We start from the raw sequence: 27,269 nt of genomic DNA, 5'->3' as shown, positions 1-27,269 counted from the left end.
TTAAGAAGTCTAACCGCTGTGCATGTTTTCAGTACAACCTTGACCATTTCATGCTTAAGCTGTGCATGTTTTCAAACTAATCTTTATCAAAATACTATTCTTCAGAATTTTAATTTTTACTGTTGATGAACATTGAGTATTACATTCCTTGAAAAGGAGAGCTTCCACTTTTGTGTTTAACTTTTATTAAAAATAATTAAAATTTCATTGCATTTTCAAAATTAAATGAAATCTGTTAAACTCAAAATTAAAAGTTAAATTTTTCAAGGAATATAGTATAGCCAATGATACTGATAAACAGTAAAACCCCTCGCTCGAACAATTTTTACCATATTAAGGACGCCTTCGCGTACAATCGCAACCCTCGCATAAGTGTCTAGATACGCCACTGCTTAAACTCCACAGAGAGACCAAATACAATCCCTCGATATATACATATTTCGAGTCCTTAGCCCCTAAGGGGTTATTTTTTGGTAAAATTCTGAAAATCTGAAATCTCGAGTGTTTTTTGACGTTTCGCTGTGTATCTGCTCGGTCCGGCTGTCGCCAACTCTAGAAACCAAATAGTTAGAGATGGAACTCCCCATAAATCAAAACAAGGACGGTTACCGTATCCCTCATTACCATTCCACCCCTCCCTTTCCCCACCAAAACCATGTTTTTTGGGTTTGCTCGAAAAGGCGTCATTCGATTTTTTCATTTTTGAATATATTATAAACGGAGGCAGCCAAAATCCCGAAAGCCACAATCCCAAACGCCAAAATTCCGAAAGCCAAAATACCGAACGCCAAAATCCCGAAAATGCCAAAATCTCGAATGCCAAAATGCCGAACGCCAAAATCCCGAACGCCAAAATCCCGAAAGCCAAAATACCGAACGCCAAAATCCCGAAAATGCCAAAATCCCGAAAGCCAAAATCCCGAAAGCCAAAATCCCGAACGCCAAAATCCCGAACGCCAAAATCCCGAAAATGCCAAAATCCTGAAAGGGCCAAAATCCTGAAAGGGCCAAAATCTCGTAAGTCAAAATCCCGAATGTTTAAAATCCTGAAAGGGATGAGATTATATGGAGGATAATGTGTAGAATAATTTCCCAAGACACAGAAAATTTCATTTGGCCTACACAGCAAACGCGAATGCAATTGTGGGAGTATGTATGACACTTTTAAGAATTCGGGAGTTTGACTTTCGGGATTTTGGTCAATTCGGGATTTTGGCGTTCGAGATTTTGGCTTTCAGGATTTTGGCTTTTGGGATTTTGACCGGGACCCGTTACAAAAGTTACCTAGATGGACATTTCATCCTTGTACCAAAAAACCGTTTAATCATTCCTAATAAGTTTTTCAAGCTCAAAGGTTAAAAAAGGCTCTAGAGAGGGTATTTCTCAACTTAATGGGATCATGTTTGGGCTCGTTGGAAAGGTCTTGGAATTTCTGAAAAATCTGAACCGATTTCAATCGGTTATGAACCGATAAGTATTTTTTATGCGACATCGAATGACATTATTATTAAGATATTTATGGCGATCTTTTGTAAGATTTCTAAATCGGTTGTAATCGGTTAAGAACCAGTAAACGACAAATGATGTGAAACGTTTTTTGAGGTATAGCATCAAAGTTTCGAGTTCAAGAATTTCGCAAAACATGGGACGCTTTGTCACCATTTTTTGAATAATAAAATTTTATAAAATAATTGTTATTAGCACAATTAGAGAACTGAAAAAAAAATATTAAAAAAAAAATTGGACAGTCCATTGCATCTATGATATAAACACCATCCCTATTTCTTTTTTTTATGGTTTTTATGGTTAGTATTACCCTTAAATTGTGCCAATTAAGCCAAAAATAAAAAAAATCAGGATTATTATGCCAGAATTTGATATGCTGACGGGATAAATTTCCAGAATAGAAATCCAAAAATTAAGTAAAAGAGATTTTATACATTGCTCTTTCTCTCTAAAAGCTGAAGCAATTCAAATGATATTTGCACAATGTGCACAACGAATGGAAATTTCTATTTAGCGATGAAATCGAGGAATATTAATTTAACCTCAGTGTTAAATATTAATTGCATTAATTTTATGAGAAATATTGACGGAACGGTTCGATAATGTCTTTTCTTTGTCCCGCATGCAGTTATTGTATCTCTTTGGTGTATCAATATTCCCCCGCATAGGATAATCATTGAAAAATTAATAGATTTGAAGAAATAAATGTAAAAACTTACATTTTTCGTTGTGAAATTTCGCTCTTCACCATTGCAATTCAGTTTCAGTTGAATATTCATATCACCTGAAGAAATTGTGCATGTGAAAATAATTAAGGTTTTTTTTTTAGTTGGAGTATTGTGGAACATTAATTTTGTATTTAATTTATTCGACAAATTTAGGTACTCACCACATTTTTCTTTGGACATGGTAAACACCTTGACACTGCCTTGAGCATAATCTGCCTCTACTTGATACTTGTCGAGTTCACAGAACTTAATTGCTGTCAACTCTGAATTTGATTTTACCTTTGGAAAAAAGAACAATTAAAAAAAAGTGAATTTCTGGTGGTTGAAGATGAATGTTTTCTGTGAATTATTACCAAATCCATCAAGTCAAATTCTTTGTCGGTTTCATCATTGTGGATGGAGCAATGCTTCTTGCTGAACTCGCAATTGTAGATGGGGCAGATTACATTGGTGGCCCATTCAAATTCATAAAAACAATCATGTACAATGGCCTTCAAGACAGGATTACCCCGACCAACTTTCGGATCACAGTAAAAATCTATGGAGGAGGACAGTTGAGTTGCATTGTCTGCAGGACAGACACTTCCCCTCAAATACTTGAGCTGGGCCCTCGATCCCAAAGGCGTATTGACCATGGTCAGAGACACATCGGGATACCCAAGACTCTTCTCACTCTCAGGCTTCCCATTCTCAATGGTGGCCTGACAAATGGCAGATCCTCCAGGACAACTCAGTCCATATTGAGGCACTAGTGGTCGGCAGACATTGATGAAGTACTACATGAGGAGAAAATGTAGTATTATGCACAAACTCAGAGAAAATTTCTTGGCAAAAGGTACAACATTTTGGTTTGGCAGAAGACCAACTGATTTGTTGTTCTCCCCCATAAAGCTTGATATTTTTTCTCTCAAATTTTTTGAACATATCGAAGAATTTGAATAGTCATAACAAAACAGAAAAAAACATTGTTAATCGAGCCAAGAGCTTATCAAAGAAAAAGAACAATAAATTACGTTGTGCAAAAGAACTAAAATTTGCAATGTTTCCCACAAGCTTTATCATCAAATTCCTAGTATATTGGGAATATGAGTCAAAAACAAGAGTAAATTTGAGTGAAAAGGCGTGGTAAAGTAAACAAAAATAAAAAGTTTGCAGAATGCTCGAAAATTATGCTCTCTGAAATATTTGTTTCTATTCTAGAGATTATTGAAATGCAAAAAACAAAAAGGGTGCTCGAACTTGTGACTTGATACCATTACCTCAAAGGTACTTTCGCATCATTCTCTGTTTACCGATTCTCAACCGATTTAAGCCGATTCATAAATCACTCAAAAGATCCTCCAAAAAGGTTTAAAGAGCAATAGAATTGATTTTCTCACGAAAATTACTTATCGGTTTATAATCGGTTCACTCCCGGTTCACAACCGATTTGAAGTGATATCACTTCAAGAGATGGCAAGGCGTCCCAGGCTTTGCAAAATGCTTGAACTCGTGACTTAGACGCTATACCGCAAAAGTACTTTCGCATCATTTACCGTTTACCGGTTCCCAACTGATTTGAACCGATTCATAAATCTCTAAAAAATATCTCCCAAAATAGTTTTAAAAGTAATAGGATTGATTTTCAGATAAAAATTTTTTAACGGTTATGAACCGGTTCATCACTGATTCAAAACCGATTGCAACCGATTTAGTTTTGTCGGAAATTCCAAGACCTTTCCAACGACCCCAAACATGACCCCATTTACTTCATAAATGCGCACTCTAGTGTCTTTTTAACTTTTGACCTTGAAAAAACCCGTTATTAAGAATGATTCAACGGTATTTTTTTCTAAGGACGAAATATTCGGCTGGATAATCTCTAAAAAACATATCCAAAAATGAAAAAAATCACACTATGCGTTTTCGAGCAATCCCAAAAAAACATGGTTTTGGAAAGGAAGGGGAGAGGTAGGGGAAAACGAGGGGCATGTTAACGATCCTTGGGTCGACTTATGGGGGGGTCCTCCGAAGGTCCCAAGTCGCTATCTCTAACCGTTTGGCCTCTAGAGCTGATGACAGCCGGACGGACAAACGGAGAAACAGCGTGACGACATTTCTCAGAAATCGTCTGAAACGTGAAGATTTGTTGACAAAAGTGGTCTCTGGTAGGTGGAAGGTGAGAATTTTGAGGGGGTGAAAAAATCGTGGAATTATATATACTGCTCTCTCCGTAGAGTTCGAGCAGTAAAAATTTCCCAAAATACAATTCAGGAGTGTTATGAAGTAGTTCCTTACCGGTTCAGAAACGATTGGAACTAGCTCAGTTTTATCCGAAATTCCAAGACCTTTCCAACGAGCCCAAACATGATCCCCTTAGGTTGAAAAATATCCTCTCTAGAGCCTTTATAACTTTTGACTTTGAAAAATCGTTATTAGGAATGATTCAACATGATTCTTGTATAAGAACGAAATATCCGCCTGGATGATCTGTCCAAAAATGAAAAAAAAATCGTTTCGGAACCGAAAAACTTTTGACAGACTGAAATAAGATCCTGTTGCTCCTGTTGCCTTTTAACCCTTTAAGGACGAGAGGATCAAAAATTGATTATTTGATTAAAATTGATATTTTTTCTGGCCCTCAAAACACAAGTTTATATGGCCGGCCGTAAAAACAAATTCATTTTTGGGTCACCGGTGATCCAATCGTCCTTAAAGGCGTCTACACATTGGGAGCAATTTTCATCAAAAATTGCGTTTTTGACAGAAATTTCACGTTTCCCCCTACAACGCTGCAGGGAATTTCCTTCAAAAAAGCAATTTTTGACAAAAATTGCTCCCAATGTGTAGAGGCCATAAAGGACTAACAGCCGTGCACAGACTTCTGTTGAGATCTTTTTGTCGGCTGTGACTGTTGACCCAAAGTAGACAAAGAAGTTAACACTTCAAAGTTGTAATCCCCCACCGGGAACCTTGTTTGATCTATGCTCTTCGTTGCCGAAGTTGCTGCTGACGAAAACACCATGTACTTTGTTTTCGAGGCTACTTCCGTCTTTCTGAACAATCTTGCCTTTACGGGGAAAGGTTGTCAGACCCTCGACCAACCCTATCTAGAAGGACCAGATCATTTCGACGCTTCCATTCCATTCTATGCTATCTCAGAATGACAACTTTTCAGGAGAGCCATTTGAAGTTGACGATTTCCGAGTTTTTTTTTTCGAAAAACTACAATATCTCGTTACCCGGACGTCGGATGACAAGCTAAAAATCGACGGACGATCCGTCCCGTCCGTCCGTCCGTCCGTCGTATAATCGCTTCTGGAGAGAGAACGATGAGAGATATCCCCCCCCCCCTTCCGCCATTTTGGAATACCCCTAAATTATGTTTTCCCAATAACTCAGCCCCTATGGCATAAATCGATCTCAAATTTTAGTATGTTATAGCTGGGCCCAAGAGCTTTCGATCAGTACCAAATTTAAGCTCCCCCGACCCCCTGACCCGAGCTAGAAGGGGTCAAAAATTCAATATTCGACTGGCAATATCTCCGGTTCTTTTTATCGATATTTGAAAAATTTCGGTGTTTTGGAAAGCTCTTGTGGAGTACTACAACCCTTGTGACATCCCAATTTCATCCGATTTAATCGAAGGTCTGACTAATCGAAAATTCGATTTTCGAAAATTCAATTTCGAATATTTTTAAAACTAGACGATACTTCTTTAAATTTTAATATGTTGTTTTAATTGTTGTTTTTAATATGTTGAGGTCGAGACCTTTCCAACGGTGGGTCGCACTCCTCCCTTGATGTTCCCTGACCCGAGCTATAATCGAAAATGTCTTGACCGGATCATAGTTTCGGTGTTTATGAAACGATTTCGATGAAATTTTAGTATATGTTGTATCTGAGATCGAGATCTTTCTAAAGATGGGTTCCATCCGTCTCTACACCAACCCACTGTTACCCCGACCCTTACTATGTTCAAATAGACCGGACCATATCTCTAATGTTTATTAAGTTAATGATTTCATTTATTTATTTTATTTATTTATTTATTTTATTAAGTTAATGAGTTAAAGATTTGAAAAATCCTCATGACCAACTCTTAAATTAAAGAAAACAAGTTTCACACTCCATTTCAACTGAGTTGCTGTGAAATTTGTTGCATTTTCCATTAAAAGACTTAAAAGAAATTTGACACTTTCAAATTGCATTTTTTAACACAGAATACAAATAATTCCTCAGTTGTCAACTTAAAAACTTTAAACTTTAATATTTATCTTGGAATTTCCATAGGATAAATTACATTGTGGCAAAAAAACAAGAAATTGTCTAATTCCGAAAGATAAGAGAGTCCATCAATTTGGTTATTCAATTAAATGAACATATTAAAATTCCGTTTATGTAGTCAGAGTTTACCACGTCTTCTGAAGAATATTTTAAAACTTTCAAAAGTGCAAGTGAAACAATCTAGAATTCTAGAATATTACCTAAGAAGTAAACAATTCAGTATACAAATCGTGGACAAAGCTTGAAAAGTGAAAAACAAATAAACAAATTTGCCCGTTAACGAACAAAATAAAATAGATAAGACAACACTTGCAAAATCAAACATATCGAATATCATCCAATGCATCCAACCAAAAAGAATTGAAATAAAAACATCTATAAAATATTTATGAGACATCAGGAATATTTGATGTGTCATTCGTCAACTTGAGCAATAATAAAATGGATTTGCCACAAAACATCTCTCATGATCAATTCTATTATATTCTGTCTGATTTGCTATTTATTGAAGCCTTCAATGCAATTTGCAGCCACTTCCCTTTATTTGATTAACTTTAAATATTGCATGTGAATTATAATTATTGGTTATCAGAGACGATACAATAATACAATTTTGTTATTCTAACACGAAGAGAGTACAATATACGGTATTTTTATGTTTTGACTATTTTCGAGACAGAGAATATTGACTTCAGCACCTAGCCTTCCTTCTTTTCTTAAACTATCTCAAAATTTAGTTGAACGTATTTTTCTGTATTTCAAAAATATTTTTGAAATAGTGCAGGGGAATCTTTTGTCCAAATACCCGAAGAATCTCCTTCCTTCTTGCAAATCTTTGAATAATCTTACAAGTCAAGCCTAGGTTGTCCAAAATGTTTACAAACAATTATTGTCAATCGATGTTATTATTAATCTGGTCTTTTAAGCTTAATAACTTCAAAACTGAGATAGATATCTACTTGCGGTTCTCGACAAAGGTTGTATCGGTCTCGATAAAATGCAATTCAATTTATTATCCTCACTAATGCTTGATTGAAGCTGCCAACCGACTTTACTACCGATCTCATCAGGTAAACGGCAGAAGCTACTGAATCGCTGACCGTATATGCCAAATTTTGTACATGTTATAAAAGTTTTACAACAGTCTTATCGGAAATTATCTAAGTTAGCGAAAAATGGTAGTGGGCAGGGAAGATCAGAAAAGTGAAGATCACCCATGGCAAAGGCGTCATCATGATCGCAGCCAGAGACAGTGCCGACCAAAATCCCGAAAGCTAAAGTCACGAATGCGAAAAAATCCCGAATAAGTCAAAATCCCGAAAAGCCAAAATCCCGAATGAACCAAAATCCCGGATAGATTATAATCTCGAATAGCCAAAATCCCGAAGAGCCAAAATCTCGAAAGCTAAAATCGCGAATGAACCGAAATCTCCAATAATGGGTCAAAATCTCGAAAAGCCAAAATCCCAAACGCCAAAATCTCGAAAAACCAAAATCCCGAAAAACCAAAATCCCGAAAAGCCGAAATGCCGATTGGATCGAAATCCCGAATGGGCCAAAATTCCGAATCTGTCAAAATCCCGAAAGCCAAAATGCCGAATGAGTCAAAATCCCGAAAAGCCAAAATCCCGAAAAGCCAAAATCCCGAATGGACCAAAACCCTGGAGAAATTAAAATCCCGAATAGCCAAAATCCCATATGGGCGAAATTCCGAACGCCAAAATCGCGAAAAGCCAAAATGCCGATTAGATCGAAATCCCGAATGGGCCAAAATTCCAAATCTGTCAAAATCCCGAAAGCCAAAATCCCGAATGGACCAAAATCCTGGAGAATTTAAAATCCCGTAAAGCCAAAATCCCGTGTGGGCGAAATTTCGAAAGCTAAAATCGCGAATGGACCAAAATCCCGAACGCCAAAATCCTGAAAAACCAAAATCCCGGAAAGCCAAAATACCGATTGGATCGAAATCACGAATAGGCCAAAATCCCGAATGGACCAAAATCCTGGAGAAGCTAAAGTCCCAAATAGCCAAAATCCCGTATGGGCGAAATCTCGAAAACTAAAATCGCGAATGGACCAAAATCCCCAATAATGGGTCAAAATCCCGAAAAGCCAAAATCCCGAACGCCAAAATCCCGAAAAACCAAAATCCCAAAAAGCCAAAATGCTGAGTGTATCGAAATCACGAATAGGCCAAAGTCCCGAAGAGCCAAAATCCCGTATAGGCGAAATTTCGAAAGCTAAAATCGCGAATGGACCAAAATCCCTAATAATGGGTCAAAATCCCGAAAAGCCAAAATCCCGAACGCCAAAATCTCGAAAAACCAAAATCCCGAAAAGCCAAAATGCCAATTGGATCGAAATCCTGAATGGGCCAAAATTCCGAATCCGTCAAAATCCCGAAAGCTAAAATGCCGAATGAGTCAAAATCCCGAAAAGCCAAAATCCCGAATGAACCAAAATCCTGGAGAAGTTAAAATCCCGAATAGCCAAAATCCCGTATGGGCGAAATTTCGAAAGCTTTAATCGCGAATGGACCAAAATCCCGAATGAACCAAAATCCTGGAGAAGTTAAAATCCCGAATAGCCAAAATCCCGTATGGGCGAAATTTCGAAAGCTTTAATCGCGAATGGACCAAAATCCCCAATAATGGGTCAAAATCCCAAAAAGCCAAAATCCCGAAAAGCCAAAATGCCGATTGGATCGAAATCCCGAATGGGCCAAAACCAAACAACTTGAGTATTAAGTGCTCTCAGATGCGTAGGTTTATCACAAATGTCTCTTAAGGAAATAAAATAAGGAAAAAATTGCTTGCATTAGGAAGGAAGGCCATTGAATAGGGCCGACACCTGCTAGAGAAAAATACTTCTAAACAATTCACTCCCAAGAAGAAGGAAGTTCATTTTTAAAGTAGCCAATATGCCCAAAAAATACCTTTAGTCTTAAAAGTATATCAATACTTAAGTGGGAATATCCCGAGGTCCAAGAAATCCTGCCCACAAGAAGTCACTTCTACGCTTTTGAAGGATAGAACGATTTCATCGACCCCATTTTCCACCTCTTTTTCGGTCATTTTGAAGATCCTTTGTTTATCATAACTGAATCATATGTATAATTTTAGAGCTAAGTAGAGCTTACAAAGAGGTAGATTTTTATAAAAAACAAATATTTTTTCGGAAAATATGGTTTAAATTAACTTAAAGTGAACCAGAGATATGGAGAGTCAAATTTCAGAAAATATATAACATCATATCTTCGATTTTATTTGACTAAGTTTAATAAATTTAATGAATAAACTCTCACAAAACATTAGCATTCAAATTGACTCATGGTTTCCCCCAGTTTCAGACAAAAACGTTTGCAGATAGGCGTTTTTAATTATTTTTGGTCCTACAGTCCTCAGTGTCGAAATAATCAATTATGAAGTATTAAAACCAATTTTGACGGACAGTTTTCGACAATGCATGTTCCAGACACCTCTCTCAGGCAAACGACCGACATGCTGCAGATTTTTGTTTTTATTTCAAGTTAAAGAGAAAATGCAAAATTTTCATTGATGTTTTTTTGCATAAAACACAATATTTTCAAGGCAATAAAAAAACGATGTTGTTTATATTTCGGCGAAACAGAAATAAAATAATTTGAGATAACACCATATTTTATAATGGATAGTGCTTAAAAATTAATTCATAGATCTAATAGAGCAACTAAAATAATTAAACCAATTAAATAACACGCTTTATATTCAAAAAATATTCAATAGTGAAACGAGATGAAAGAATATTAAACACAGTAAATTTTATTCATAGCATTTGAGCTACCAAACGTTATTTTAAAAAGGGAAGATTGGAGAGATTATTTGGAATAAGGGAAAAACTATGAAAAATACACATTTTAAAGTGCACTTTTCAAAATGTAATAAAAATCGTAATTCATGTAATAAAAATCGTACAACAGAGTTATAGAGCATGGAATTATACGGCCCTTTTGTTCAAAATAATAAAAAAATGTATAATTAGAACCGGAGATCTAAATTTTTAATAAAAAAAAACATCAAGACACGTTGAAAGGTAATTGAAAAAATAACTATAAATAACACTTCTTAGATTTATTTTTTTTAATAAAGAACCTTTTGTGAAGTTTATCACTCTGCAAATGAAAGAATTATAGGGTAAAAATTTTAGTAATACAATGCATCAAAGTCAAAAGTTCGAACACTCTGCAGAGCTGAGACGTTTCGTCAAAAATTTGACATATAATACAAATCTTTAGGGTAAGTGTGCCAAATTTCGGCATAGTTGCATGCAAGCGCCAAAGTCTCAAGTTTGAACTGTAATATCTTTAATAGAAATTAATTTTTTTATTCTTTCTTCTGAAGGAGTGTTGCTTAGAACCTTGTAGACCGTTTATCGTCTTTATTTACTCTAAAATCATTCTTAATACATTTTAAAATGAATAAAAATGTAGACATAGATTTGGTGCCCTATTTCGGCCACCTTTATTCTCATAGTTTCTTGCCCTTCAGGAGTTCTTCCAATGCCTTTTTCACGTCATCTCGTTTGTCGAAGCTACATTTTTTGTTATTCTTTTGCATTGTATAATGTCTAGAGTATGTAAAAACTAAAAATTCATGGAAATTCGAGGAACAAAATAGGTGGCCGAAATTACAAGCTGGCCGGAATTTGGCACACTTACCCTATCTAAAGTTTAAAGATTCTATTAGGGAAATTTAATATTCTGCGGAAAATGTTTATTTGCATTTTTGTTTAATAATGATTTATAACAAATTAAAAAATATAAACTTCCATGTTTGTGAATTTCATGAATTATTTTAGTTGAAATTCTTTACAAGCTCAGCTTCTGTGATCAATTTGAAATCCGACCGTGTCAGATCAACCCCAAACTTTGTATGTAAACGTTTTGGCACTCACAGATCACAAATATTTATGATATCCACTAAAATCGATTTTCCGATCCGATACCGAGCCATCCACGTCCATCCGTCCTTCCGTCCGTCGTATAACCATTGCAGAACAGAGAAGGGAAAGAGATATCGACAATCGATTTTCGGCAAAGGTTAAATGTTGATCGGTAGCTAGCAGTTGGTTATAGTGATGTCGGATCCACCCCCCACCGCTTTCGCTATTTTTGAACACTTCCAAATTTTGTTTTATCAATAATTCAGCCCCGGTGGCATCAATCGATCTCAAATTTTAGTATATTGTAGCTGGGCCTGAGAGCTTTTGTTTAAAAAAAACTTAAGCCACGCTGATTTCAGCTGTAAGGAGTCAATAATCTAATAAAAAAAGCTATATCTACGGTTCTAATTGTCAGAATTTTATCCTTTTGGGTGAATTGAATAGGTCTTCTTCAATAGTAAACTCTTCTAAACCCCAACTTCATACGATTTAATAGCAGGCCCGATTAATCGAATACCGATTTTCAAAAAATCAATGTCGAATATTTCGAAAACTAGATGATGCTTTATGATTAAATTTTAGTACGAGTATGTTGTAGCTGAGGTCGAGACCTACAATGGGTCGTAGTCCCTCGTCAGGCTAAGAAATCATATTTTGGTAGAATTTTGAATATCTGAAGTTTCGAGTTTTTTTTACATCACACTGTTTGTCTTTCGGTCCGTCAATCGGCTGACGCCAGCGCTGGATGCTAAACAATTAGAGACAGGGACTTGGGACCTTCGACTTGAGATCACAAATCGACCCTGTAGGGAAATTCTGTAATTTTCGTGGCATTGTCATACGTGAGTTCGAAACCTGACAATGCCAATCGAGCTTTTTTTGTCATATCATATGAGTTCGAAAATGCAATTCACTGATTTGTTAATGAAATGCCTTTACTGAGTGATATTATGCAAATACAGTTTGTCTTGGTTGATTTGTTTAACAACATTCATAGTCATTTTAATTGCCAGAAATCTCAAATACGTGACTTCTATGTCACGTGAGCTGAAATGGCAATGTCACGGCTACAGAATCGCATTTTCGAAAAAGCTCTCCTAAAATTCGAACTCAATTTGTCATGGCATTGCCAGAGCGTTACAGAATTACCCTCCTGGTATCATTGCCAAGCCCCTCATTTTCTCCCCACCCTTCCCCTTCCCACTCAAAATCATATTTTTGAGATTTATAGAAAACGTGTCGTGCGATTTGAATCATTACTAATAACGGTTTTTCAAGATCAAAGGATAATAAGTCTCTAGAAAGCATATTTATCAACCGAATGGTACAATTTTCGGCTTGTTGGAAAGGTCTTGGAATTTCTAATAAGCCTGACCTAGTTCCAACTGATTATGATCCAGTAGTGGACTGATTATGAGTCAATATCTCTTTTTGCTGCATCTCCTTTAATTCCAGTGTCAGTGACAGGTGACAAGGCACCATCAACCGATGCTGAGCATGATGATAAGAAGCAAGAGTCAGAAAGTGAAGATGACGATATGGGCTTTGGACTCTTCGAATAAGATTTATCCTACACCCACTCTTGCTAGATCATGAGATCTTAGTGACCTCGAAATACGTGCAACTCGAGGTGCTTTCAATCCGGAATGCGTGAAAATTAAATTGTGAGTTGAATTTTGGGGGTAAAGAATCGCGTCGAGCCAATTTTATTCATTTCGACCGACAAAAACAGTTTACTCGACGCGATTCTTTACCCCCAAAATTCAACTCACAATCGAATTTTCACGCATTCCGGGTTGCAAGCACCCCGAGTTGCACGCATTTCTAGGTCACCTGTAAATAATCTCACCTACCATAAGCTTATCTGGGCTTATCACTGGTTTTTGCTAATCTATTCACCAAAAATATGCTGAAAAGGCTGCCTTTTCAGCTAATTGATGCTCGCTGGGATAGGCAATGACCCCCAAGGGGCATTTGATATCCAAGTAATGTATGTATCAAATGTAACCAACATATTTTTCAACGTAATCGAGCTATTTCTTAAAAACTTATGTGCGTTGAACGCCAGTATAATAACTTGACTAAAAAATGTATAGAAAATATCAGTTATTTTCTATTAATACATAATACATTTCGTTTGATAAATTCCAGTTAAAATATTGTTATTTTCCCTTAAAATTACGACCAAACATTTTTAGATCTATAAACAAGTCATAATATAATCTAATTTTGAGTGAAAATGTATAAAACTATGTCAAAAAATTCTAAAGTATTTATCTTACATATTCATGCTATTATGTTTACATAATGTCGTGAAATTGTATGAACATCATGTTCTGATATATTTTAGTTACATTTGCAGAAAGAGTGTCCAGAGTGCAGAAAAATTCTATCAGTTGCATAAAATTTCAGTGTTTTGACATTGTTTATTGTGAAGTGGTATTATTGATATAAGGAGTATGTAATGTAAACATATTGTACGACATAATGTAAATATAATTACAAAAATATGTAAAAACGTGTTTTTTTTCTATATTTCTTATTTATTCAGGTTATAATATCTTGATTTTATTTTATCGCAATAAAATGAAAATTATGGCGTGGAAAATTATAGAAAATTGGCAACACTAAACCTAATTTAAGTGCGAAATTGTGCAAAAAAATATTTGTGTGTGCCAATATTTGTCCACAATTGTGTTTAAAGTGATGTTCCATCAATACACGCAGTAAAAATCTGACATCCATAAGTTTTTTCGATGATACGATGGAAAGATGACGTGATTATATCTAAAATAAATAATTGTTATATTTTGGATGTAAAAATTCCCCATTCACTCAAATATAGACCTCTTTTATGCGGTTATATAGAAGAAATATGTAAAGTCTTCGCCATCGTTTTCGTATAGATGTCAGGTGATCTCTACTCATTTATAGCGATAAATGCTCATTGGGGCAGTCATAAGTCAAAATAAGCTTAGTAGGGTAAGTGTGCCAAATTTCGGCATAGTTGCATGCAAGCGTCAAAGTCTCAAGTTTGAAATGTAATATTTTAAATACAAATTGATTTCTTTTTATTCTTTCTTCTAAAAAAGTGTTGCTTGGAACCTTGTAAAGAGTTTACCGTCTTTATTTACTCTTAAATCATTCTTAATATATTCTAAAATGAATAAAAATATAGACATAGCTTTGGTGCCCTATTTCGGCCACCTTCATTCTCATAGTTCTATGCCCATTGGGAATTCTTCAAATGTCTTTTTCACGTCATCTTGTTTGTCGAAGCTACATTTTTTGTTACTCTTTTGCATTGTATAATATCTAAAGTACATAAAAACCTTAAGTTCATGAAAATTCGAGGAACAAAAAAGGTGGCCGAAATTGCAAGCTGGCCGGAATTTGGCACACTTACTTTATAACTGAAATTCTCCACAGTCGACTTCGGAGGGCATGCAATTCGGAATGCGTGAAAATTCGATTGTGAGTTGAAGAATCGCGTCGAGCCAATTTTATCGTTTTCGGCCGCTGAGAACAGTTTGCTCTACAACCGAATTTGCAGCAACTTCAAGTTGCATTCACCCCGAATTGCAAGCATTGCTATGTCGCTTTGTAAAGAATCTCACCTACCATAAGCTTTTCTGGATTTATCACTGGACTTTTAATGTATTCAACTGGATTAAATTTATTGTCATTTCTCTGGAATAATTTTTTTGCATAATTTAATTGAATTTTGCATCAATTAAATTCAATAAAAATGGAATTATTTTACATAAATATTGCAGCATAATTATATGTTCCCTATAACTTTGCTGATTTGCCAAGAGAAAAGGGAGAAGTATGCATTTCTTGTGCATGTATTTGTATTGAAAAATATTTACCTTGCTCTTTGCATTGTCGTCCTTGACACCGGAGCTCACATTGGCGACGTAGTTCTCTGTGAAACTGATGAGAGGAGTGAGATTAATGACATGTTGGTATGATCCATTATTGGTCTGACAGGATATCTGCGTCTGCGAACACACGAGTTGCGTCACAAACTGAATAATCAGGCGACATCCTGTATTCTCGATAATCTTTGGGCCAGTTTCCATTCCCTGTTCAGCACACACGAACTCAATGATTGTGTACGAATGTTGCTTGTTCTCCTTGCACAATCCTCCATTTTCGTACTTGAGATACGGGGAACCGGTCTCATTGATCAGGATCTTGTCATTTGCCAGACCGAGGGCAGTAGTTTCCGCTGGATTGATCTCACAAGCTCCTGAAGATTCCAGGCAAGGATGGCCAGGAGCGGAGCAGATTCCGAAGGTGTAAGTGTGATTGTCATGGGAGACATTGTAGGGCTTCTTGGAGAGTTCTCTGAGATCGTACTTGGCGCCAGTTTTGGGATCAACAGCTGTACAGGGCTCAGAGTTATCGCAGACAGTTTTTGTCTGCCACGCAAATAAATACTGACAATCGTGGAATCCGATAAATTCCACCTCATCCACTTTTGTGCTTTTATCGCAACGGAATGTTATGAGGGAGGAGATTTTCTTTTTCGGATCAAGAGGACAAGTTTCCGGACTGTCCATTTTGATTGAAATTTCGCCTTTGTTCACCGTTGGCTTTTCAATCGTTCCCAGATTGCGGAACTTCTTTGTGAGATCATTCTCAGTGTTATTGATGAAGCAGACACCGGATCCCACGGGGCACATGACATCCAAATCCCAGTGGACAGGATTGCAGATGTTTATTAGGAAGGTACCTCCATTGCGATCATCAACAACATGATTCACATTGGCCAATTGATAGAGATTCACACTTTGGACATTGTTCAAGGGTACGGAGCAGGAGTCAAGGGATTTGAAGGATGATGGACCACAGGCCAACTTCGTACGATAAATCACCGAATAGGAACACTTATCATTGGTCTTCACAATGCTAAAGGGATTCTTTACGGACGTATAATCGCAATCAAGAATTACTGAGAGTGTCCAATTCTTATCATTGGTACACTTCTCTCCCATAAAATCAAATTGAAATCTACCATTAGTTAGTTTAAGAGTGTGCCCAGTACCAAGAACAATATCTTTGTCCTTGGACGTGGTAGTCACGCAGGCTGCAACTCCCTTAGTACCATTGCATTCCTTCGATATTCCACCACAAACATTAAATTCAATTGAACTGCCCTGTCCGAGGGCTACTGAATGGCTCAAATCCGTATGGAGGGCTCCAAAATTAAATGTAGCATTGTAGAGAGGATCAGTAATGTTGCATCCATCACCAGTAGCTTCCTGCAAAAGAAATTTTTGTTCATTTTCACAACAATTTTCCCTGCATTTACGCTTTTTGCGTAGCAAATGAATCAGACATTAAGATATCGATATAGATAAGCTCCAAAGAGAAAGAACAAAGCAATACTGTACTGATAACAGAGATATACTCACCACTTTGTCCAGACTATGGCAGTCCTGGGCCAGCAGAAGAACAAACAAAACGCAGGAAAATTTCACAAATAAATTGCAAAACATTGCCACAAAATAAAAAAATAGCTAAATGTTCAGGGTCTCACAGAAAATGTTATCTCACGGTTAGTCAATTAACAATTTTCACTAACCAAGCACTTGCACTTCTTCTCCCGACACACTGCTATACTTCTTTCGGATCAAAAAGTGCTGTTATAAGATAATTTGATACCTATTTCTCCGATTAGATTATTCTTTTTGAGTCACGAACACTTGTTTTTCCACGAAGAACTTGACACAAACCATTTGCCGGTGCGCGCGCATTTCGGAAATCGCGCGCAGTCAATTTCGAAAATCGATTACCACACTCGGTGAATTTTGAATTTAAATTATAAAAATAACAAAATAAAAACATTTTTTGCGTTGCATACTAAATAAAAAAATATATATATTATATATATAAATCTTTATCTAAGAAAGACAAAAGTGATTTTAAAACACAAAAAATAGAATTTCATTTAAAGATAAAATTATTAATAATAATAATAATAATGCTGGCACAACATTCCATGAAGGAACAGGGCCTTCCCGCAAGGGGATTTCTAGACAAGCATTATTATTTTTTCTTGTACGGGATGAGGTTGTCAGTCCCATGCCACGTGGAAACAAGTGCAGTGAAGCTCACTGGATGCAATCCGAACACCTTTAACGCCAGAAAAATTCCTGGTGACCTAAAGGGGATTCGAACCCGGGACACTTGCATCATAGAGCGAGTGCTCTACCACTTGACCCATTGAGTGCCCATAAAATTATTAATTACTATTTTTTAAGATCAAAAAATCTTACTTTATTTATAATTTCATGGTTTTTATTATAGGTCAATAACTCTAGGAATTAGGAATGCAATTCTAATGAAAGAAACTCTAAGACAAATACAAATAGAAAGAGAATATTTCTTAATAAGGTCAATAAGTTTTTGACTCATGCAAAGTTTTATTTGCGCATGGACAAATGACATCTTCAGCAGAGCTTCTTTACATAAATGCTAGCTTTTGTGGTCCGAGGTGAAATCCGACCTCGTCAGATCGGGCCCAAATTTTGGATTTACACGTTTTGACACTCATAGATCAGGAATATCATGTGTGCTAAAAATCGATTTTCGTGGACGCTCTGTCCGTCCGTCCGTCCGTCGTATAACCACTTCTGGAGAGAGAACGGAGAGAGATATCGACAAGCGGCTTTCGGTAAAGGATAAATGTCGATGGGCGGCTAAATGAAGTGTGAAAAATAAAGTATAATAGTATATAATTCTCTAATTAATGTCTTTTTAAGCTTCTTTAAATCTTTTATTCTAGTTCTACAAAAAAAAACTAGAAACAGCCTTAAATGTGTATGAGTCAATTTTATAAGGAGACAAATTGTAATTTATTTGTGTTGTTCGTTATTTGTTATTTATTTATTTAGCATTTTAGCTTTTTTAAAAATGGTTCTTGGTCATAAGTCATAATAAGCCGAATTGCTTTAGACCTACAAAGGGGAAAGGGGTGAACAAAAAAACAAAAAAAACTTGTATTATATTTTCAAGACGTTGAACAAATTCAAAAAAATCCATCCGGATTCCGGATTACGAAGCGGACATCTGTCATATTGTCTTTGTCTCCCAAACATCCGGAAAACGAAGCAAGCACTATACGTAGAGTTCCTCAAATTTGAACATTTGGGGGGTATAAATAACATTTCTTACTCCTCAAATTTAAACAATATTTTCAAAAACGTAACGAAATTCATGTAAAATTCACTTTCCCAAATTTAAGAAAGATAATTTTAGAGAATACATCAATGTAATTTATTGTTAAAGAAATGGAATTTGTTGCGGAAGTTAATATAATACGATAATATTGAGGAAACACCAGAGAAAGTTCTAATTCAGACTCCACGCAAAACTTTCTTCACATAACCTAAAATTTTACAATTTGAACTCAACCGTCGTTCAAATTTCAGGAGTTCAAATTTGAGGAACTCGACTGAACCACCAAAATTGAATTTTTGTCTTGAATTTTGAACTGGCGCCCTCTTTATTTCATTTAACTCTCTTACAATTTTCAAATGGTCATATCTCCGGTTCTAATGATCGGAATTTAAAAAAAAAAAATGGTGTTTTGGAAAGCTCTCGTGGAATACTACAACCCTTACGGACTCCTCATTTCATCAGATTAATCGAAAAATTGATTTTAGAATATTTCGAAGATTAGACGATGCTATTTCTTTAAATTTTAGTATGTTGTAGCTGAGGTCGAGACCTTTCCAACGGTAGGTCGCACTTTTCCCTCGATGTTCTCTGACCCGAGCTATAATCAAAAATGTCTGGACAGGATCATATTTTCAGTGTTAATGGAGCGACTTCGATGAAATTTTAATATATACAGGGGAGTTCCGCTTCGAAAGAATTTTTCGAGACCGAGAAAAAGCCCGCGAATTAATTCCAGTGACACAGTAAAATTTGCATATCTGGGGACAAGTTATTAGGACAAGTTATGGGATTAGTTTGGTATAAGTCATGTAAACGCCGTGATGTATGAAAGATATTTTCGGCGCCAATTTTTTAGCCTATTTTCACCGCCAACGGTTCATAAGAAATATATTTCAAATTTACCGCGTGAAAAATATTTGCATACACATTTAAGGGCTTTTCATAAATTACTTTATAAATGAGCTTCCGATTGTAGGCAATTAATATCAAATTCTTTTAGTCCGTTTTCTCTCAAGCCGGAACTCCCAGTATTGTATCTGAAATCGGGATCTTTCTACCGATGGGTCCCATCCGTCCTACACCAACCCACTGTACCCTGACTCTAACTATATTCAGATGGACTGGACTCTATCTCTAATGTTTATTAACCGATTTGAATGAACTTTTCTTCCTTTTGTTGGTCTTCCCCACTCAGACTATTTAAAATAGAAAACGACCAGTGATAAGCCCAGATAAGCTTATAGTAGCTGCGATTCTTTATCGGTGACCTTGAAATGCCTCGAACTCTGGAGGGCTTGGAACCCGGAATGTGTGAAAATTCCATTGTGAGTTGAATTTCAAGGGAAAAAATGGCATTGAGCAAAGAGTTTTCGACAGCCGAAATAGACAAAATTGGTTCGACTTATTCTTTATGCTTCCGGATCGATAAAATTTCATGAAATCGAAATTCGCATCCCTTTCTTTGTCAAAAGATATGCATAAGTCTATCCCTCTTTGGAACTCAAAATTAAACTGAACTGAATTTAATTTGGTGTGATGTGCAAAAGAAGAAGAAGAGTGCGAAAGACTAGGATAGACATATACTAAACTTTTAAGAAAGAAAAGGATGTGAATTTTGATCTTATGAAATTTTCCTGATCTAAATCGAATTTTCACGCATTCCCAAATTGCAAGCACCCCGGCCGAGTTGCACGCATTTCGAGGTCACCTGTAAAGAATCTCAGCTACCATAAGCTTACCTGGGCTTATCACTGGTTTTACTCATAGTAAGAATGAGTTTACGTCGGTCAGCGTGAGCATGGCCAAAAATTATCATATACAATTAATACATTTATCGTGCATGTAAAAAAAACATACAAAATAATAAAAAGTGAAATTGTCAACATTTTATTTTATTTTATGCAATAAAAACCTTACAGGTGTGATTTCGTATTTCCTTGAAGGTTATCAAGAGTATTTAAAGTATTTAATGATAATCTCTTTAATAAAAATTCTATTTTCTATACTTAAATTTTCCTGTATGTTCTTGTCGCTTGACACATCTTTTATTAAAAAAAACTAAAATATTAAATAAAATTGGTTTAAAGAAAATTATGAAGTTGCTTATTAATTGTGATTTTCTTGGAAAAGAGAAAGTTAAGGTTATCTTTTTTTTCTTTTTTTTTTTTTTTTTTAAAGAGGTGTCTCCGGTGATTGCCAGTGAAAAGTTAGTCACCCTAAGATGAAAACACTTTTTTGGTTTTTCCAAAGCTTTCGATCCTGATGTGGATCTTCTTCAGTGGCTGGAAGGGCATTAAATTATTTATTTGCAACGAATTTCTTTTTGACATTTTATAAAGGTCGTTTTTTGGACAATTTTTAAACTCACTCAACTAAATTGTGATTTCAGAGTCTTTCTCAGGGATCGTGTGGTTCATGGGGTTCCAGATCATGGGGTGACTAACTTTTCACTGGCAATCACCGGAGACACCTCTTTAAAATCATTTGCGCCAGTTCATTATTGATAAAAGTTAAGGTTATCTATCTGAGCATCTTAGGGAGATTGATGTAACGTTTCTTTTATAAATTAACTTTTTTTTAATGATCCATACCTACTTTATATTATGGGAGGGTTCCCTGAAGGCACGAAGTCGCTATCTCTAACCATTTAGCCTACACAAAAATTTTAGTAACGGACAAACAGCGCAAGAAATGGATTTTATTTTAAAAAGGTAAAAAGTATAAGTGTATTTTTGTTACTTGGTCATTTCATCGTATACGAACTTATGTCATGACCGTCATGACGCATTTCTTACCTAATTCAAAGCACGAGGCATTAGTAATTTTACTAGATAAGAAACCATTAAAAAATCAAATTTACGTTAAGGGATTTAAATATTCGGCCTGTGCCGCTTTTTCAAATTCTGGCCACGAATTTAATAAAAATTAATAATTTTTACTGAGTAACATAAAACATCTTATTAATATTTCTACCCAGAAATTACAATATCCTTGTCTTTAGTTCCTGGATGAAAAGGAGTCGTTGACCCAAATTACTTCAATTGAGATTTTTCACTTTCTGTAACAGTTCAAAAGGTCAGAGCAATTTTAAGTCAATCATATTCAAAATGAAAAGATAATTGTTCCTCCTATAAATACAGGAATTCTATCGAGTATTTTTCAGTCTCTCCTGAAAATTCTTTCAATGAAAATGATAAGGTACAGTCGGTACAGTACATTTTCATTCTTCACACTTGTATTCATTTTATTCATTTTACCTGGAATGTGCTATTTATCAGAGAATAGTGATCAAGAAAATGAACTCATGATTGGCCTCGTGGAAATTGTTAAATCTCTTGATATTAAAAATCTCGTAATATTTCTTCCAACTGAAAATTCCACCTATGACATCGATAAATTCATCATGAGAGTGCACGAGAGGCAGCTACAGTCAGTTATTTTCTTCAATCCCGATGATTATTACAATCACATTGCCCAGTGTAAGAGTGATTCTGTTGAAACCACGAGCCTGATATTCTCTGAACCTCGAGAAATTGTGCGAGAAATACAAGAACGTATTCTGGATCACCGATTAAATCTCTTCATGTTCTACTGGGGTTCACATGGCCTTCCGAAGAGGGGGCAACTCTGTCTTAAAGAACCTATGAAAGTGGTCATTTTGACTACACCCCGACAAAATGTGTAAGTAATTTGAAAACTAAAAGATGGGGATTCATTACTTCCCATCATTAGGGTAAGATGAGGCAATTTGGAGTCATGTCTAATTTGGAACAGTTTTAGATGACGAAAGAAATAAATAATGAAGAAGTACTCTCAAATATAAAGTCTTGGTACTTCTTCGAGCTTTTTTTCTCTTTGACCATCTAAAACAGTGTGATAATCTAAAAATAGACATGATCCGAATTACCCCACCTTACCCAAGCTCTGCTTTCTTATCATTATATTTTCAATTAAATAAAACTAAAATTACAATAATTTTGAAAAATATAACAAGATGGTTAAAAATCTATCTTGAAAGAAGTAATATAATTGTTAAAAAGCAATGAGAAAAAAGGGGGTGCGATTAACTTTTTTTCCTCATAATTTTAACACTTTTTAGGTGTAAAAATATATCAACATTTTTTAATGTTAATTTTACAACTTTTTAAGGATAAAATTAACATGAAAAAGGGTAACTTTAACCCCTAATACACCTAAAAAGCCTAAAAACCATAATATTTACACCGATTTCGGATCAATACTGCAGGGTAAAATAAACATTTTCGGAATGTTATTTTAACTTTTTCGAATTTCTCTCAGTGAGGACTTTTGAATATTTTAATAATAACTTGAAAATCGTATAAAGATCGCGTAAAGAACGGAATCCACCCTTATCAGGAATTAGCTTCTCGTAGATTATGGTAGATAAGATTATTTAAAGAAACCACGTAAGAAAAAAAGCCTTTGCAATCTTTTTTCATTTTTTTGTTTTGAAAATACACTGAGAAAAAAGAGGATGCGATTAACTTTTTTTCCTTGTTATAACTTTAACACTTTTTATGTGTAAAAATATATCAATATTTTTTAATGTTAATTTTACACCTTTTTAAGTGTAAAATCAACATGAAAAAGGATAACTCTAACCCCTAATACACCTAAAAACATAATATTTACACCGATTTCGGATCAATACTGCAGGATAAAATTAACATTTTCGGAATGTTATTTTAACTTTTTCGGATTTCTCTCAGTGTAGGATTCACAATGTCTAAAATAATAGATAACACCGGTAACACAAAAAAATTCAATTTAAATTAAAAAAAAACTTCAGATTATATATGCCTTACACCGCTCTACTCTAGAAACTAGAAGTCGACATATCACTGAAGTTTGGTAAATAGTTTATAGGAAGTAAGAATTAAAAACTGATAAGTAAATAATTCAAAAAGATTATTAAAAAAATTCAATCTTGGTAAATAAAACCCCCATTTTGATCAGTAAAAAATTAAAATATTTTATAACTTCCTGATTTTTTAAAGAATATTTCACTACTTAATTAATTTACATTATTACTGACCCTTTTACCAAAATTCTAAATCTTTTCTAAATCTAGGGCCATAGAGCTAATGCCCCAAGGTACCTAAAATAACGGACTTCCTGTTTTTGATATAAGAATATGAATCATGATAAATCCCACCTAATAAGCCTAGGACTATTGAACTATCCTAACGATCCTAACATAATTTATATTCATAGTCTAAGAATCTACTATAATCAAGCTACACCGGATGGAAATGGAACTTTGACTTTAGTAAATTGGTATGATGGAAATAGTTTGGGTCTCTTTAAAGTACCTGTCCTACCTAGTCCATCTCAAGTCTATCAAAATTTCCGCGAAAGAGTCTTTTACATCCCTGTTATTCATGTAAGTATTGCAAAGTCAAAGTTCACAAAAGAGATTTTTTTTTAAAATAATTCTTCAAAATTCTTAAGTCCCCTCCTTGGCATTTTGTTATCTACCGCAATGAATCGTCAGACAATGAAACCTTCCCAATGGAGGAATATGATGATATGGACATCTCTTTCAAAGTGATCGGAGGCAGGGATGATAGTCTCCTACAGTTACTGGCTAAGAAAATGAACTTCAAGTATGAGTACATGGATCCACCAGAAAGGACTCAAGGTTCAGCCTTTGGTTCAAATGACAACCTGTCGTTCTCTGGAGGACTAGGACTGTTGCAGCGCAGGGAAGCTAATCTCTTGCTAGGAGACATTGCAATAACTAGTGAAAGGAGTAAGGCTGTGGAATTCTCCTTCTTCACTCTGGTAGATTCTGGGGCTTTTGTGACCCATGCTCCACGACGCTTAAGTGAAGCCCTGGCTCTTGTGAGACCCTTTCGTTTGAATGTCTGGCCAGCACTCATAATCACGGTCATTGTGTCAGGTCCAGTACTGTATCTTGTGATCATAATGCCTCAGTGGTGGAGGAAGTCCTCACAAAAGGAAAAAGAAAATAGGGATTCTTTTCATCATATTGACTACATTGAGGAAATGAATTACGGAGTACCACGTCGAAGGATTCAGGCAATGAAATTCACAAAAAGAAAAGAATTGCCTCAAAACTTGCTTGGAAGGCAAGTTAATTAAAATCCCCCAATAAATTTCTCTAATTCAATTAAGTTCCTTGTCGATAGATGCGTGTGGTTCACAATTAATTTGTTCCTCAAACAAAGTGCCTGTTTGCCCTATGGAGGAAATCGCGCTCGATTTGTCTCATCCATCCTCTGGCTCTCTGCAACCTACATTCTGGGGGATTTCTATTCAGCACAACTCACATCACAATTAGCACGTCCTGCCCGGGAGGCTCCGATAAGTACACTTTCACATTATACCTTTGCTAGCAATTTACTTCTGAGATAGGTACTGATTCGACCCTCAAACCGTTAAAATTCAATTCCAGATGATTTGTATCGATTAGAAGCGGCAATGAAATGGAAAGGGTATGAATTGTACGTTGAGAGACAAAGTGCTTCGTTGGCGATTTTGGAGAATGGCACAGAGATATTTCATCGGCTCCATTTGATGATGATGGCACAGAATCGCAAGTCCAATGAATCATACTTGATATCCTCCATCGAGGAGGGAGTGCACATGGTGATGATGGGCGACAGGAAGGTGGTTCTAGGTGGACGGGAAACACTCTTCTTCAACATCAAGCGCTATGGCATGAAGAAATTTCAATTGAGCGAGAAACTCTACACAAGATACTCCGCTGTAGCAGTTCCCAATGGATGTCCCTTTCTGGACAGCCTTAATAAAGTGTACGTGACATTTTTTTTTCATTTGTCCTAAATTGCAATTAAATTTTCTCAAAAATCTTACAGAATAATGCATCTCTTCGAGGGTGGAATTTTAGACAGAATGACCAATGAGGAATATGAAAAAATGTTTAACTCCATCAAATTTAAAACACCCAAAGAAGAGGTGGATAAAGCAACAAAGAAATCCAATAAGGAAGTTCCTCAGGAAGAACACCTTCTAAAACCTGTTAGCTTGAAATTACTTCAGGGAGCCTTCTACACCCTCTTAATTGGATACATTCTATCAGGAATTGTACTACTTCTGGAGTGTGAGTGGAAAAAGCCCAGGAGGAATTGCACAAAGGCAGTTGCAAGGCGCATGATTAGTGTTTGCATTTATATGAAAATTATAATTGCCAAATGCTTTTCATTCATAGCAGAGGAGATTTATGATTGTTTTAAAGACGATGAAGATGATGAGTAACAATTTATTACTTGGATAATGAATGCTCCCGCTCCCAATTCTCTTTCGTATACCTTAAGCATTTTAAGGACAAATAATGAAGATCCCGGAGGTTCCATGGAGTCCCATAAGGAAATATATAATTGTATACTCACACCTCAATTATTTCTTTTAATTTAAATAAGAAATAGAGATTTTAAATTTGGTCTGAAGCACCAGCTTTATCTCACTTAATTTGTAGGAAGAACTATCTTAATCTTTCATAAAGAAAAAATAAAATATTCACATCCATATACAGGGGGTCCCGGGATTATGCTTAATTTTCGGGACCGAAGAAAATCGTGCGAAATTGCTTTAGAAGGGAAAGTAGGGCACCTTTGAAAGTGGGGCACCTTTGAAAGTGTAGCACCTTTGAAATTGGGATTTCTCACTTATTTTTAAATAAAATTGTGCCTTATCGTGATATAATTTAGCTGACAAACAGATTTAGAAGCTAAATTGCATTATGATATGGCTCAGTTTCACTTTAACATAGGAAAAATACCCCACTTCCCACTATGCATACAGAAATTTTTCATACCCTCAAGAGATTTCTTTCAAATAACTTACATTACAAAGACGCCACAATATATGCAAAATATATTTGGCGCCAATTTCTCGGACTATTTTAAGCGCCAACGGTCTAGAAAAAGCGAATTTCAAACATTTTAGAGTTACTGCCTCAAAAATTGCATACATTTAAGGGTATTTCAAAAATGACTTGACAAATTAGTTCCTAGAATAGAGGTAAGCAAAGATGCATAATCTCACTTATGCATAATCTCGGGACCCCCTGTAGAGCATAAATTGTTAAAATTATATCTGTATATTGTAAGTAAAACTAATATAATTATGTAAGATTTTAATTTATTTATAGTAAAAAATAGAACTCATTATGTGCACAAGATCAAACATTATTTTTCTCTGTGTCATTATGGAGATAACCTTTCTGAAACTAGCCAAATACCAGTAGAAATTTGGTTTGTGTCTAAGAAAAATGTTAAAAATTCAAATATTTTTGTGTATGTGTATTGATTGTTATAGAACATTAAAAAAAGAAAATAAAATCATGATTATGAAAAGAAAATTGCAGAAAATTTTATCCCAATAAAAATTAAATTGTGTATCTTACTTAGAGGTAGCTGTAGCGTTCCTTTAAGGGACCGGTCCTCTCGGACTAACCTCCTCCTATTCTGGCAACTCTCCGTCAGCTCGCTCTTATAGCATATAGGTCGCTGCTGTGGAAAAGTCCATCCTATCGGTAGATCCTTGCGAATTTTCGTAACAATCTTGCTTTTACGAAGAGGGGTTGTTAGTCGCTCTACCAATCCTTTCTAGAAGGACTAGATTCCTTGTTCGTTAGCCTCAGATTTGTGA

General features: G+C 35.5%; 2 protein-coding genes across 3 annotated transcripts in view; one reads left to right on the top strand and one right to left on the bottom strand.

Moving 5' to 3' along the window:
• The window catches only part of LOC129806022 (cation-independent mannose-6-phosphate receptor), a 110,629-nt gene extending 93,453 nt beyond the window's left edge, over positions 1-17,176 (bottom strand). Inside the window, exons 1-5 of one of the 2 annotated variants that reach the window (XM_055854320.1) lie at positions 16,844-17,176; positions 15,293-16,690; positions 2,588-3,010; positions 2,396-2,513; positions 2,226-2,290 (exon numbers count right to left, since the gene is read on the bottom strand). In XM_055854320.1, the coding sequence (XP_055710295.1) occupies positions 2,226-2,290; positions 2,396-2,513; positions 2,588-3,010; positions 15,293-16,690; positions 16,844-16,927 (2,088 nt within the window). In that variant the 5' untranslated portion in view covers positions 16,928-17,176. The remainder of the gene's footprint in view (positions 1-2,225; positions 2,291-2,395; positions 2,514-2,587; positions 3,011-15,292; positions 16,691-16,843) is intronic. The other variant, XM_055854330.1, reaches the window with a different exon arrangement.
• Positions 17,177-21,873: 4,697 nt separating this feature from the next.
• On the top strand, positions 21,874-25,874 carry LOC129800820 (ionotropic receptor 40a). The gene is made up of 6 exons (XM_055845532.1): positions 21,874-22,292; positions 23,847-24,015; positions 24,084-24,728; positions 24,771-24,963; positions 25,051-25,411; positions 25,475-25,874. Exons 1-6 carry the CDS (start codon positions 21,874-21,876, stop codon positions 25,872-25,874), a joined length of 2,187 nt encoding a protein of 728 aa, XP_055701507.1.
• Positions 25,875-27,269: the final 1,395 nt, after the last annotated feature.

Source organism: Phlebotomus papatasi, chromosome 1 (genome assembly GCF_024763615.1).
Source record: "Phlebotomus papatasi isolate M1 chromosome 1, Ppap_2.1, whole genome shotgun sequence".
Taxonomy (NCBI): domain Eukaryota; kingdom Metazoa; phylum Arthropoda; class Insecta; order Diptera; family Psychodidae; genus Phlebotomus; species Phlebotomus papatasi.
This window is presented reverse-complemented; position numbering and strand designations above follow the sequence as displayed.

Coding starts and splice junctions, on each gene's coding strand:
- LOC129800820 (XM_055845532.1), top strand. CDS start 21,874: ATGTGCTATTTATCAGAGAATAGTGATCAAGAAAATGAACTCATGATT. Junction 22,293..23,846: donor ACTACACCCCGACAAAATGT/GTAAGTAATTTG, acceptor TTATATTCATAG/TCTAAGAATCTACTATAATC. Junction 25,412..25,474: donor CTGGACAGCCTTAATAAAGT/GTACGTGACATT, acceptor AAAATCTTACAG/AATAATGCATCTCTTCGAGG.